This window comes from Ursus maritimus (genome assembly GCF_017311325.1).
Source record: "Ursus maritimus isolate PB19 chromosome X unlocalized genomic scaffold, ASM1731132v1 scaffold_X1, whole genome shotgun sequence".
Classification (NCBI taxonomy): Eukaryota; Metazoa; Chordata; class Mammalia; order Carnivora; family Ursidae; genus Ursus; species Ursus maritimus.
In genome coordinates, this window is record NW_024423319.1 from 75,994,940 (window position 1) to 76,009,504 (window position 14,565).

The 14,565-nt window shown below is 42.2% G+C and overlaps 1 protein-coding gene across 4 annotated transcripts in view; it reads left to right on the top strand.

The window, feature by feature from the left end:
• ARHGEF9 (Cdc42 guanine nucleotide exchange factor 9) overlaps nt 1-14,565 on the top strand; it is a 171,996-nt gene that overhangs the window by 119,599 nt on the left and 37,832 nt on the right. For all 4 annotated transcript variants that reach the window (XM_040631093.1, XM_040631100.1, XM_040631094.1 and 1 more), the window contains 2 exons: nt 3,019-3,148; nt 10,291-10,422. In XM_040631093.1, coding sequence (XP_040487027.1) covers nt 3,019-3,148; nt 10,291-10,422 — 262 coding nt within the window. The remainder of the gene's footprint in view (nt 1-3,018; nt 3,149-10,290; nt 10,423-14,565) is intronic.

Genomic DNA, 14,565 nt, shown 5'->3' on the forward strand with positions numbered 1-14,565 from the left:
TCACTGTTGGTGGGAATGCAAGCGGTACAGCCACTCTGGAAAACACGACATTAAAAACAGAGCTGCCCTACGACCCAGCAATTGCACTACTGGGTATTTACCCCAAAGATACAGATGTAGTGAAAAGAAGGGGCACCTGCACCCCAATGTTTATAGCAGCAATATCCACAATAGCCAAACTGTGGAAGGAGCTGAGATGTCCTTCAACAGATGAATAGATAAAGAAGTTGTGGTTCAGGGGCACCTGGGTGGCTCAGTCAGTTACGTGTCTGCCTTTGGCTCAGGTCATGATCCCAGGATCCTGGGGTTGAGCCCCACCGCGGGCTCTCTGCTCAGCAGGAGCCTGCTTCTCCCCCTCCCTGCCACTCCCCCTACTTGTACTGTCTGTCAAATAAATACACAAAATCTTGAAAAAGAGAAGTTGTGGTTCATATATACACTGGAATATTACTCAGCCATCAGAAAGGATGAATACCTCCCATTTACATCGACATGGATGGAACTGGAGGTTATTACGCTAAGTGAAATAAATCAGTCAGAGAAAGACAATTATCATATGGTTTCACTCATATGTGGAATATAAGGAATACTGCAGAGGGCCATAGGGGAAGGGAGGGAAAACTGAATGGGAGGAAATCAGAGAGGGAGACAAACCATGAGAGACCCTTGACTCCAGGAAACAAACTGAGGGTTGCAGAAAGGAGGTGGGTAGGGTGATGGTGTAACTGCGTGATAGGCATTAAGGAGGGAACATGATGTGATGAGCACTGGGTGTTATACATAACTAATGAATCATTAAAAACTATATTAAAAACTAATGATGGTGGCTAATTGGATTTTAAAAAAAGAACAAATGTAAGGTTTTGCAGTTCAGTCCAAGAAATCAAGAGGGAGACTTAGAGTTTGAGGACAGGCTTAGAGACATACAGCTTCTAGACAGCATATTTTTTTAAATGTTTTATTTATTTATTTCAGAAAGAGAGAGAAAGCAGGGGGAAGGGCAGAGGGAGAAGCAGACTCCCCGCTGAACAGGGAGCCCGATGTGGGGCTAGATCCCAGGACCCTGGGATCATGACCTGAGCTGAAGGCAGACATTTAACCACTGAGCCACCCAGGCACCCCTAGACAGCATATTTTAAAGAGACTTAGGAAGCATTAGTCAACCATGAGTTCAATATAAGTCAGCAGTTGGATCGAGAAGAAAAACTGGTAATAGCTAACATTTATTAAGGTTCAGAATAAATAAGAGGGGTTGTTTGTTTGTTTGGGGGGTTTTTTTGTTTGTTTTTTTACAAAGTTGTCTTGAGACAGAATAAACTGGTTAGGATGTATAATGAGCATCCTGTTCCTGGAAGTGATAAAATTTAGTAACATTTGAAGACTGTGGTCTGGCAGGTGTTCACAGAATGCAGGGAGGCCATCTAAGAGGAGGTGCTGCATGGTGTCTGACCTGGCAGTTAGAACTACCTTCTCTGTGTCTCTGACTGGCCAACCACCCCACACTTCAGTGTATTAGGAAAAAAAAAAAAGATAGTTGCTATGTATCTTTTTTCCCTCCTTTCTTCTTTCTAATTAGTGCTGGGACAGTGAGATAGTTAATGACCATAAAGCATGTTTAGCTTTTCTAAGGAAAGGTTAGTTAAGACTGAATCATAATCCATCCTCTTGCCCTCTCAGTCTATTGGTAGCTCCACCAAATGGCTGGGATCTCACTTTCAATGTGCCTTTCACAGGGATCATTTGATTGGAAATCAGATCGGACAAGCAGAGAAAACTGGACAGGATGGTATAACCTTCAACAAGTAGGCCATCCAAAGTCCCAGGAAACGGCCCAGAAGTTGCACTTCTGGGACTAGAGGTTTTGGGAGGTAACCCGTATGGTGTCTGTACTAGAGAAATGTTTGATTTGTACTAATAATACCGCTAACATTTACTATAGGCCAAGAGCAAAACAGTTTATGTGGATGATTAAGCCCTCAACAAACCTTCCTATAATTCTTCCCATTTCACATATGAAGAAACTGAGTCATTGAGAGAGTCATTAAGACTTGCCAAAGACCACTAGTCAGTGACAAAACTAGGGTTTGAGCCCAAAGAATATGGATCCAGAGTCTGTTCTTAACCACTGTGCTACATCCTATCTGTATATCATACTGGAGGAAAAGAGTAGATATTATTTCACTTCACAGTGACTTTGGGCAGAGTTCCCTAGAAATAAGTGGTGGAAGGGATGGTAAAGCTCTGAGCTATGCCATGTATAAGGTTCCCTTCTTTTTTTTTCTTTTTTATAATAATATTTTTTATTGTATTATGTTAGTCACCATACAGTACATCCCTGGTTTTTGATGTAAAGTTCCATGATTCATTAGTTGCGTATAACACCCAGTGCACCATGCAATATGTGCCCTCCTTACTACCCATCACCAGCCTATACCATTCCCCCAACCCCCTCCCATCTGAAGCCCTCAGTTTGCCTTCTTGATCCTTGGCTGGTTGTATCAGATTGGACACAAAAATAATGTTATAAAAAAGATAAGGGTCTATTTCCCTTTCATGTAAAAAATAAAAGTCTGCAGGTAGACAGTCCATGACTGCTATAGTAGCTCTATGGTCATCAAAGACTTGGGCTCCTTCCAACTTTCTGTTATCCTATGCCTAGGAGTAGGGACCTTTTTCTTATGGTCCAAGATAGCTACTAGAACTTCAACCATCACATCTATATTCAAACATCGAGATTGAGGAAGGGCTAAAACAGCATATGCTATCTTCCTTAAAGGAAGTTTCTGAAAATCTCTGCCCAAAATTTCTATCTGCATATCACTGGACTAATCACAGTCACCCCTTACTGTAAAGAAAGATAGGAAATGTAATCTTTTACTCTATGTACCATGGGTTCCATCTGAAAATCAGGTCTCTGTTACTAAGTAGGAAGAGAAGAATGGATTGTAGGGTTGGCACCCAACACATTGGTTCTCTAACACATTGATTCATCCAGCTTGTACTTTTCTGTCTTCACAGTGACTACAGGTATGTGGCAGCTGCTCTAGCTGTCATGAGAAACGTGACTCAGCAGATCAATGAGCGCAAGCGGCGTTTGGAGAATATTGACAAGATTGCCCAGTGGCAGGCATCTGTCCTAGACTGGGAGGTAGGATTCTTACCACCAGGGGCACTGGGGAGTCTGAATAGCTTAACTAGAACATCACATCTTGGCCAAAGATGGATGAAAAGGAATTAAATTAAAAGAGCAGCAGAAAGGATTTAGATTAGAGCCAAGGTAAAACATTCTACTAATGAGAGGTGTTGTGTACTTTAATGGCTTTCTAAGAAGGTTGGAGAAATCTTTGAGGCAACATTTTGTTAAGAAAGGAAATGTTCATCTCTTTGGGTGTTGCCAGAAAAAAAATGGATTGACTCAATAGACTTTCAAGCCTCTTTCCAGTCCTGGAGTTTTATCACCACCAGGTGAACACTTGGGTAAGAAGTGGTATGTACTAATTCATTCCCAGACACAGAATATAAGGTTGGTTCTCTGATGCAGGCCAGCCAATGTACTTCTTTTTTCCATTGGTGAGATTATGTTGCCCTGACACATTTACTAGGTCTACCTAAGCTTGCACACTTGAGGCCAAGGTCATCATTCCTGTCCAACCGACAGACCAAATTCTGTTTTTTATCACCTGCTTATAAAAATAATTCCTGACAGCCTCCTATTTCATCGGAAACAGCCACAACTTCTCTGAACTCAGAAAGTCTTCAGTGAATGAAGTCACTAAAGCCTTCCTTTCCTAGATACTCACTTATAGAGGATATATATACAACTTAACAAATAAATGGAGATTTTTCTTCTGTTAATGCCACTGCTCTGTTGAGGTTCTTGAGTTTCTGTTCAATAGAAACAGAGCTGTGAATTTTAAGGCCTCCCAGGTGTGTGTGTTGAGTACACCGTTTAGTGTTTGTCTCTTGTGCCCACTGAGAAAACCAAGGGTCATGGCATTTCACTTTGATCTCTCAGACCCAAATTGTAAAATCTGACAGTCTACAGGCTAACATAACCAAGATGGGAAAGGCTGGTCATGCTACCAGGGAGGGGGCAGCAAACTTAAGCTTCATAGTAAAGAGTGCAGAAGTTTAACCAGTTCCTTATTCCACTTGCCTCAACTCAGGTATCATTTCCTGTGATTGAGAGGTAGTATCTCCCTAATATTTCAAGCAGTGGCACATTCTAAGAAGATTAAGCATCAGCCTTGCAAACAGCTATTTTACCAAAGTCCAGAAAAAATCATCCTTCATTTATTCTGCTACCTCTGATCCTTCTTAGTGTAGATGGCTGGAAAAGACCAGCCTTGGCACATTCGAGCATTTGGCATATTTTTCAGTCTTATTTAAAGGATAATGTCCCCGTAAGAGTAGAAAAAGCAGCGATTGTTTGAGATTAAGAGAAAGGAACGAATCTATATAAAGAAACTGTTGCTTGTAAGAGGAAACCAACACTGGCCCAAACTTATTAGGGAATCGTGGTTCCTGCTTCCCTTGTGTCTGGCTTACTTTGTTTAGTTGCCTGATCAGAAGCAGAAGCCTAGACCAAATGACCTCTAGAAAGCCCATCAACTCTAAGGCACTCTGAAATTGTGGTTGGTTAGCAGACCTCTTTCTCTCTCCTCCTGCAGGGTTCTCTGTAAAAGGAAGTTCCCAGCAGCAGTTGCCTTCATAGTCCCTGGAACATCTTCCCTCTTCCTTAATGCCTGGAAGATCTAATTCCTCCATATGCTCTAGGCTTCCAGTCCTTGAAGGTGGAGCCATGGAGGACCAACAATAGCCTGAAATTCCTTGGCCTATCCATGGAGCCTTATTAATACCAAACTCGAAAGCACTGAACTATGATTTAAAGACTCAGCATCTAAGAAGGAATTTCGTGTGTTTTTGTCTAGAAGTGGGGGGATGGGAAACAAAAAGACAATTTTGAGCCAGGATTGATGGGAGAATGGTCACTCTCTGCCTCCTTTGTTAGCTTGATTGATTATTTTCTAATCTCAACCAAGCCCATATGTACAACCCTGACACCCTGCTGCTTGGTGAAGCCCTTCTTCATCTAATTTGATAAGAAGAAAAATTCCTTATGGTTCCCTTTTCAGACTCTGGGGTCACTGTGGAACTTACTAGCTCTAGAGGGGTTGTCTTCTAGGAAGCTTTTCTCCAGTGAATCCTAATGGGTACATTTCAGAGGGCAGGCCTAAAATGTCTCATGTTTGTCATATCTAGTCTTCAAGACTTCTAGAATGTCAGTCACCAGGGCTTTTAGGGGAATACTCTCCCTATCAACAGTTCTGGCTGTGGTCATGCAAATGTGCTTGTATACACATGCACACACATACATACACACTTGCATTGTAATGATGGTGAAATCTGAGAAGCCTATTTCTGACCAAGACTACAAAGCTAAAATTTTAATTGGGTCTCCAGATTATCTCTGTGGTATTCTAATCACTGTTGCACTACATACTCTTTCAACCTTCTGCTTCCTACAGCCCAGCTGCTTTCCTTTGTGGTACTGTAGGGACTTGTTTCTGCTGTAAAGGGTCCAGATCTAAGCAAGGCAGTAAGACTTCCTTGGGGGAAATATCCAAACTCTAGTATGGCTAAAGGTGTATGAGTGCTGGAGAACCACCCCCAAAAGGCAATAGGACATATCCACTCCATGGCTTGCTACCTATTGACATAAGTAGCCAAACCTCACTGGTTCCCTGGTATAGGTTCTTGTATGTTCTACTTGTCCAAGCAGTTGCAAAAGCAAAGAGAGGTCCTCCCAGCTTGCTGAGGGCTGCTGTGGACAAGCCTTGCAAATCAAGAAAATGATTTCTTGCCCTCCCCCAGATGTTTGAACAAACAGGGTGGCTGTCAAAGCATCCACATAATAATTTCAACTTAATTCGTCAAACTAAAAAAAAGCATCATAGGGGAAATCTTCAGAGCTTAATCTCCTTTGAAGAGGAATTGAGAAAGAGGGTTGAGGGTTGGCAGCATACAGGCAATTGGTATCTACTCAATAAATCAGAACATCTGGCTAGAGAGTAGGAGGCCTTGTATTATATCCAGACCTGACCCTGCCTCAACTTATTCCATAAATATTCAGGGTCTTTTTGTTCAATTCCAGTTATCATCCCTGCTCCCTGACCTCCTGTGAGGACTAGAGTTCATGAAGTACCCCCTGCTCTGTCCCACCCCCCAGGGCTCCTAAAAATAAATGGATGAGTGAAAGTATCACCCATACCTCAAATCCTTACCTTAGAGTGGCTTAGGGGAACAACAGGGAGAAGAACCTGTTCTCACAGACTATAGTTTCAGGGAAATTTACATTTCTAATTTCTCTGATGCTAATGTTTGGTTGAGCTGTCACATTGCTGCCTTTCCCACTCATTAGATCCACTTGAAAGGAAGGGAAAAGGAATATATCCCTGGCAGCTTCCTTTTAATCTTTTTTTTTCCTGGAGATTTTTTACCAGGAGCCAAACTTTGTAGCTCATGTTTGAGAACTTGACTGTATGTGATCGTGGTAGCACCCCTCTCCTAAGAGCCTGCTTGTATAATACCCAAAGGCCTGTTTCAGTTTGCCACTGGATAATTGAATCCAAAAAGTCAGAGGAAACACAAACACCCAACGTGATGGAAACAGCAAAACCATCTATTTAAAAGCTAAGGTGGCTTGATGAGTCATACTTCTGGGACCAGGAGATCAAGTGTAGGGCTGGCTGGGTTTGATATTTCCCTGCCATCCTGTCAATAGGCAGCATTGAAAATGAACTGTATGAAAAGTAGGGCATTTCCCTTGTCCTTCTTTCCCCAGATCTGTTCAGGCCACAGCCTCACATCAGAACAATCAGCCTGTAACTAGAATGGGGTGTTGGGCATTGGGCTATTAAGGTGAATGAGTGGCCTTGGTTTTCCACTGGGGCAAATATGTTCCAGGCAGAGGGAACAGTGTGTGCAAAATCCTGGAGGAATGGAAGAAAATAATGTCTATGGGGGAGGTGGTAGTGGGAAGGGATTGCACTTTTGGGGACAAGGCAAAGTAACATATGGTGCAAGTGGGGTGGAAGAGGCAAAGGGTGAGAAATCTGAACTCTGAGAGGGCCATTTTCTTTATGCAACCTGATTTTTGCTCTCAAGCATCCATGTGAAGTGAACTAATCAGAAACCGTTGTATTATCCATTATTCAATTGAAAGAACAAATTGAGAATGGTTAAGCTACTTCCCAAGGGTACAGAGTGAGTTGGTGGCAACACTGGGCCCAGAACCCAAGTCTTGTGAGATTCTCACCTCAGAAATCTTCCAAGATAGCTAGTTGTTCCACTAGGGATTATGATTCTGCTGTGGTTTGGTGGCTTTGGAGGGAGTCTGGCCTGGATTCTGGATTCTTTGGGCAAATTACTTCCAATTTCTCTGACCTTGGTTTTGGGGGTAATAACAGTACATTCCTCATTGGGTTCTTGTGAGTATTAAATAGGAATATGTGACATAGGATATAGAGTGCATAATGATATTCAAGATAATAGATACCACTTATGTAGAACTCACAGTATAAAGTGTACTTTCCTAAGAACTTTGTATATATTAACTTACATAATCTTCACAACAGCCAAAAGAGATTAGTACTGTTATTACCCTCATTTTAAAGATGAGGAAATTCAGTGTAAAAAAATCATTTTAAAGATGAGGAAATGTAGTACAGCCCCACTGTGACCCTCCCTCGGCACAATTTGACCCTTTCCAGGGTTCAAATTGGCTGGAATTGGCAGGACTTAGCTATAGCCAGCACCAGTGTGAGGTTGCCAGTGGCCTGCTGGTCTCTTCCTTCAGAGCAGCTCACCAGCCCAGGAACAAGATGGCCTTCCCTCTCCCTCTAGACTCAGTCTTTGCAGAGTCAAACTCCACTTGAAGCTCACTCAGTAATATTATTTACGTGTGTTTTATATTCTTTTGACTACCTTTTCTGTAGAAATAAAAATTGACCTTAGAATTTTAAAAAAAATACAATAAAGATGAGAAAACTGACACACAGAGAGGATATATGGGTAACCTGACATCAATCAGTTTGGTGAGCATAGGGGTGTTTTCTTTCTTTCTTCTTCCTTCCTGCCTTCCTGCCTTCCTGCCTTCCTTCCTCCTTTCTTCCTTTCTTTCTTCCTTTCTTTGCTTGGTGGAGTTACATGTAGCAAGTACTTAAAATAGTATTCCTGACTGGTACAGTGGGTATAACTTTAAAAGTCATACTGAAAAAAAAAGTCATCTTGGCCAACTTTTTCTGGCATTGGCCTGTTTTTATGGCTTTCTTTCACTTTTTATATATTCAAAATGGACTGTGGCACATCTTCCTGGCCTGCCTCAGGGTGGAACAATGCAGACTGGTACTATTCTCAGCTTCCCATCCATCCAACAGGAAAGCCCTGCATAAATCCCTCACCCTGAGAGCTTTCTCTCCCAGAAGTTCTGTGTTAGTGTGTGGACCCCTCAACGATGAATGTTTACTCAAGTTCCAAGGTACCCCTGAAATGGAGTCTGGAGTCCCAGTCTCTGTGAGCTTTGTTTTTGAGGTTATATTATTACAAAATATTTCCACTGAACTCCCCTTTTCCTTCTCATTCCTTAGACGGAAAAAAGTGGTATGCTCAAGAATACCATTTCTAGCTACCCCTCTCTTTGGCCCACTGCCATGTCTAGGCTGTTCTGATTATTTCTGGGGGGATGCAGGGATCTCCATCTCTAACCTTGACTTGAAGTTTTTGGGTGCAAGGCTGAGATCTTAACATTGGAATATCAGGGCTAGGACCTTGGAGGTCATCATCATATACCACATTTAACATCTGGAAAAACTGAGACCCAGAGAGAAGAAGGGACTGACTGGCCTAGAGACAGCATAATGTAGTGGAAAGAGTGAGTATACTTTTTGGAGCCGCAGAATTGGGGTTGGGTCATGGATATCTAGCTAATGAGCTGGGAGATCTTAGTTGATTACCTGACATTTCTGTACCTTGGACTATAACATGAGAGTGAGACTATCTACCTCCCAGGCTTCTTGTGTGCTTCAGAAGAGATAGAGTGAAAGTATGTAGCACAATGTCTGATGCATATAGGTGTTAGCATATTTTTTAGAGAAGGGGAGGGGCGACAAAGGGATCGGGAGAGAGAATCTCAAGCAGGCTCCACACTCAGCATGGAGCCCAACACAGGGCTCAGTCTCATAGCCCTGAGATCATGACCTGAACCAAAATCAAGAGTCAGATGCTCAACTGACTGAGTCATCCAGGCACCCCTATAGGTACTAATATTAATTCTCCTGAGTCCTGGACCACTGATTTTTATCACTATCTTTATATAGGTCCTGGAACACATACCCCTGTGCCCAGGGCTTTGGTGTGGTTTTCCTTGTGTTCCATGAGTTCTGTGCAAACCCGTATTCATTTCCTCCACTGACTGTAAGCTTCTTGAGAACAGGGGCCAAATCTGTTTTGGCATCTGACATATATCCCCACATACGTCTGACCTAGCAGAGTTACTGTGAAAAGGGGGCCTTGAAAACTCTATAGAATTGAATTAGCCAAAAGTCCGATGTGTTGGTATCTTTTTTTTTTTTTTTTTTTTGTCTGACTGTGTAGCAAGGAGGGGAAGTGGTTTCAGGCTATGAATAACAGACCAAAGAATCATGTGGTTGTGAAGTTTCCTATTAAATCAATATATTTTAATGAACTGAGAGCAGAAGAAAAAAAAATTAAGAGACTGAATATATTCTCCCTTTCTCCCTCTATCATTGTCTCCTTGCCCTCCCCATCCCCTTTTTTACTCATTTGCGGAGCAGAGAGACTTCTACTAGTTCCTTAGGCTTACTTTTCAGGTATAAGAAAGAGACTAAGAGACTAGATCTGGGATGAAGGACTGGTGCAGAAAGAGAAATTCATAGAGAAAAAGACAAGGAAAGAGAGAGGGTGGGGGGGAACTCATGGAACCAGAATGAACCTTGGTGCCTGTAGGACTAGAGAGCAGCTGGCACAGAGGGACTATAGCAGTCCTGGGTGGTAGGGCTCATTTGGCCTGAGGGTGAACAAGAGAATGGGTCTTTCCAGCTCACGGAACCTTTTAAGGATTCCCAGGAGTCCTCTGTGTCCTTCTTTCCCCAGCAGGCCTTTTCTGTACTCCTTCTGCCCCAGTCTATGCCCAGCTTTAGGTGCTTCCAGGAAGGTTACAGGTCCATCTCTCCTGCCTGGCTGCCTCTCACTATCACATGTTCTTCCCAGGGTGAGGACATCCTAGACAGGAGCTCGGAGCTGATCTACACTGGGGAAATGGCCTGGATCTACCAGCCCTATGGCCGCAACCAGCAGCGGGTCTTCTTCCTGTTTGACCACCAGATGGTCCTCTGCAAGAAGGTAACCCCAACCCCTTCTTTCCTGAGGGAGATGGGCACCTCAGAAGCATCAGCCCCTCCCTTTCCATCATCTCCAGCTCCCAATGAAGTGGTCATTATAGTAGGTGGGAAATGGTGCCAGTGGCTTCTAATTTTGTGATTCCTTCTTTAACTTTTGCTCTTTTCCCTCTTTGTCTATTTTCTTTTAAAAATCTAGAGTAAGATTCTTTGTTCTCTTTCTTCTTGTCTTCCATGATGGCTGTCTCTGCTCCTCTGCATCTCATTGCCCTGTTACTTTAGTTATGCATGTGTTTTGTTATTTTCTTCCATAGATGATTATATTGGAAATTATTTTGCTGCTTTGGGGAATTTTTCCTTTATTTCTCCTTTCATTTTTTTTTTCCTGAGGAGGGGTAGAGATCCCCTTTCCTTTCTCCTCAGTCATCCAGTAATGTTCCTACAGCTTTGAAGTTGTCCCAAACAGCTTTTTCCCTATATCCTTTTTAATTATACCAGCCTGGACATACTCTGTTGTCCTCTGTGTCATAACTACTAGTTATATATGTTGGTTTCATTGTATTCTGGGAGGATCAGGAACTAAACAGAGTGTAATAATGCTGGAGAGAGGACTTCTTCTGTTCAAATAACTTTCTGTGTTGGGCCATTTCTTCTTGTACTGAGGGCCAAACTTGGAAGATGAACCATCTGGGACTCAGAAATGCAACAATGGCAATTGAGATTGGGGATAGAGCAGAAAAGAGATGGGGATTTGAAACCAGAACATCTGGGTCCTAGGCTCTACTGTCTCTAACCATGGGCCAGGTTTTTTAACTTTATGTTCTTATTTTCTTCAGTGCCAAATCAGGTTGATGATAGAATTCATCTCAGGAGGCTTTGAGGAGGACCACCTAAGGTAGTGGGAAAGCAAAGTATGCTGTTAAGAGCATGGGTTCTAGGGCCAGACAAAAGGGCACCAATTTTCTCCATGAGCTGTGTAACCTTGGGCAAATTTTCTGTGCCTAGTATTATCCTCACATTTGCAAAATGGAAATCATAATGGTATTTACATAGAAGAGAGATTGTGAGAGTTAAATGAAACAATACAGTTGCAGTACCTGGCACATAGTAAATATTTAGTAAATGTTAGCTATTGATATTATTACTGTATATTTGGTGTTACTATTCATTCATTCAGCAAATCTTTTTTGGGAGACAGTGTATGCAATGGTTAAATAAGCACAGATTTTAGAGCCAGATAGTCTGGACTCAAAGCCCAACTCTACCATTTAGTAGTTTTTGTTCCTGACTGAGCTTCTTAACAACTGTTCTAGCTATAGTTCCTCATAAAATGGGATTATAACAGTACCTAACTTGTAGGATTGTTGTGAAGATTATTTGTTAATAAATGCAAAGCATTTAGCTGCCGAAGGATGAATGCATAAAGAAAATGTCACACACACACACACACACACACACACACACACACACTCACACACTGGGGTATTATTCAACCTTAAAAAGGAAGGAGGAACTCCTGTCATTTGTGACAACATGGATGAACCTAGAGGACATTATGCTAAGTAAAATAAGACAGAGAAAGGCAAATACCATAAGCTCTCACTTTCATGTGGTATCTAAAGCAGTTGGAGTCATAAAGGCAGAGAGTAGAATGGTTGTTGCCAGGGACTGGTGGGGATTTGGGGAATGGAGAAATAGTGGTCAAAGTGTGAAAACTTTTCATTAAGTAAGATGAGTAAGTTTTGGAGAGCTATTATACAATACAGTGTCTACAGCTAACAATACTGTATTGTGTACTTGAAATTTGCTGAGAAAGTATATCTTAAGTGTTCTCATCACAAAAAAGTAACCATGTGAGATGATGTATATGTTAATTAGGTTGATTGTGGTGATCATTTCACAATGTATACATATATCAAAACATCACATTGTATACCTTAAATATATATAATCTTTATTTGTCAATTAAACCTCAATAAAGTTGGGGGAAATGCAGCTCATCCAAGTTGGAGGATATCAAGGGAGCCAATGCTTCTCCAGAACGTCCCTGGCAGTCTGCAGACAAGCACCAAGCCTAGCCATGGATCCAGCAAGGAGCCTACTCCAATTCCTGACATTACATAATTCAAAAAGCTTGGAGATAATGGAATTTGGCCTCATTGGGTATTCATGGGGTTTAGGTGGTGATGGTGGGGTCCGGTGGCTCCCTTGATATCCTCCAACTTGGATGAGTGGAAGGGAAAACGTGGAAGGCCGGCATGCTATTGGAAACTACCCCATGTAGGTAGGGAACTTGTGATGACCTAAATAGCATCTGTGGTGAGCACCTATTCACCGTGTCCCTATGAAAGCACTCAGACCACCATTAACAAGTGGCATTTGGGCAGCCTGGTCTGAATAGGACCTCAGACAACCAGGACTCAAGAGGGCTTTGTCCCCTTGCCATGTGCAGTAGCTGAGCAGAGAAACTTCTGAGGCTTTGTCAGCTATTGTTCCCCGGGCAGCCCCTGAGTGAGGCAAGAGCAAGGGAGGTGCACTACTGGGCACAGCTTAAATGGGCAGAATGTAAGCTGTGAAACAGAACTAATGTAACTCGGAGTGTGGTGGCTGAGTTTAAGTTGTGTAAGGGTCTTCATTATCAGTGCTAGCATTCAGAAAAGGGAAACTGTAATGACTTGAGCTAGAGGATGCAGTCAGGGAAAACTTGAGGAAGCAGAATGTGTAAATTTGACCTAAAGGCTAGAATGATTGGAATAGGAGGGATTGTTGGGGCAGGGAGGACACACCAGTGTGAGCCTAAGTATAGATCTGTGACCACACCCACCCTAAAAGGGTATATGGAATTTCCAAGGACATAGAGGTAGCTATGTAAATTTTAAAATATTCAGTTACTTCTGCTTTGATTTATTTTTTGTCACAATATTTAGCTTATTTTGAAAGTTTGAATGAACCAAAGGAGGCAGTGAGATTTTTAGGTTCATCAGAGGAGTTTAAAAAGCCTATAAAAAATTAGTCTGGGACCAAGAAAGCTCGGCACCATATTTATTAGACAAGGCTGGCCTCATGACCTGGAAACTGCATTTTAGATTTGAGATTTACAACCATCTTAGAGAAAATTGAGGTTCATAGTAGTGCACCTGTGAGGCCACAGCTGGTAGGTTAAATAGCTAGGAGTCTGTATAACTCACAACCCTTCCATGCACATGTTGCATGCTGCTTTGTGGCCTTGGGTATGATTTCTGATGGAATTTTTTGAACAGTAGGTTATTCTTAATCATTCCTATCACATCCATAAACTTGGCTTTATGACTAATCTGGTGCCTGAAAACTCATATTCAACACTCTGGGGAGTTAGAAAGAGTAGGCAAAGGGAGAACCTTAATGACACATTTCTCTAGTCCTATTCCCCTACCGAAGAGGCAGAATTCTCTCAAGTTTCTTGCTATCATTAAATACCTAAAGAAACAATAAGCATTTCAGTTGATGCTTTTAATTTAGCTCCAAGATCATGTACATCCTTTCCTTTTGTGTGTGTGTGTGTGTGTGAAAACTAGTAAAGGTTTTGAAGGCTAACAATGATTATGACACACCAACTCAGAGTTAAAGAAAGCTGCAGGTGATGCCTTCAGGCTGGGTCCAGAGACCCAAAGGGGATCCTACAGGATCAGCCAAGAGTGTTCTTGGCTTCATGAAGGATGGAAATAAACCATGAGCCAGCAGGAGGTGAAAGCAGAGTTTACTGAAGATACAGAGAATGCAGATGCAAACAGAGTGTCTGGGAGACCAACAAAGGAAAGGAGGGAATCTCATCTTTGTTCAGGATCTGGGGAGTTTTATTGAGGATGGTGGTCTGATAATATGTGTCCTCTCAGGCATCTAGGTACCAGTTAGAACAAAGACAAGGGCCTAGGTATTATTCTTTGGAGCCAGAGGGCCTTGGCATTGAGATGTCTAGCCACGGTTTTCTAGAATATACACATGGTAGCTTTGTCCAGTCATTCCCACCTGGTCCTTACTTAGATGTTACCTACTCTAGAGAAATCATTAACTCCTATCCCTTATAAGGAGGACATATGCTGTTTGCATTACAAAATATGTGTAAAGTGGGGTAGGGATGTAGGTCCTAGCAAGAAAAGAAGCAGGAAAA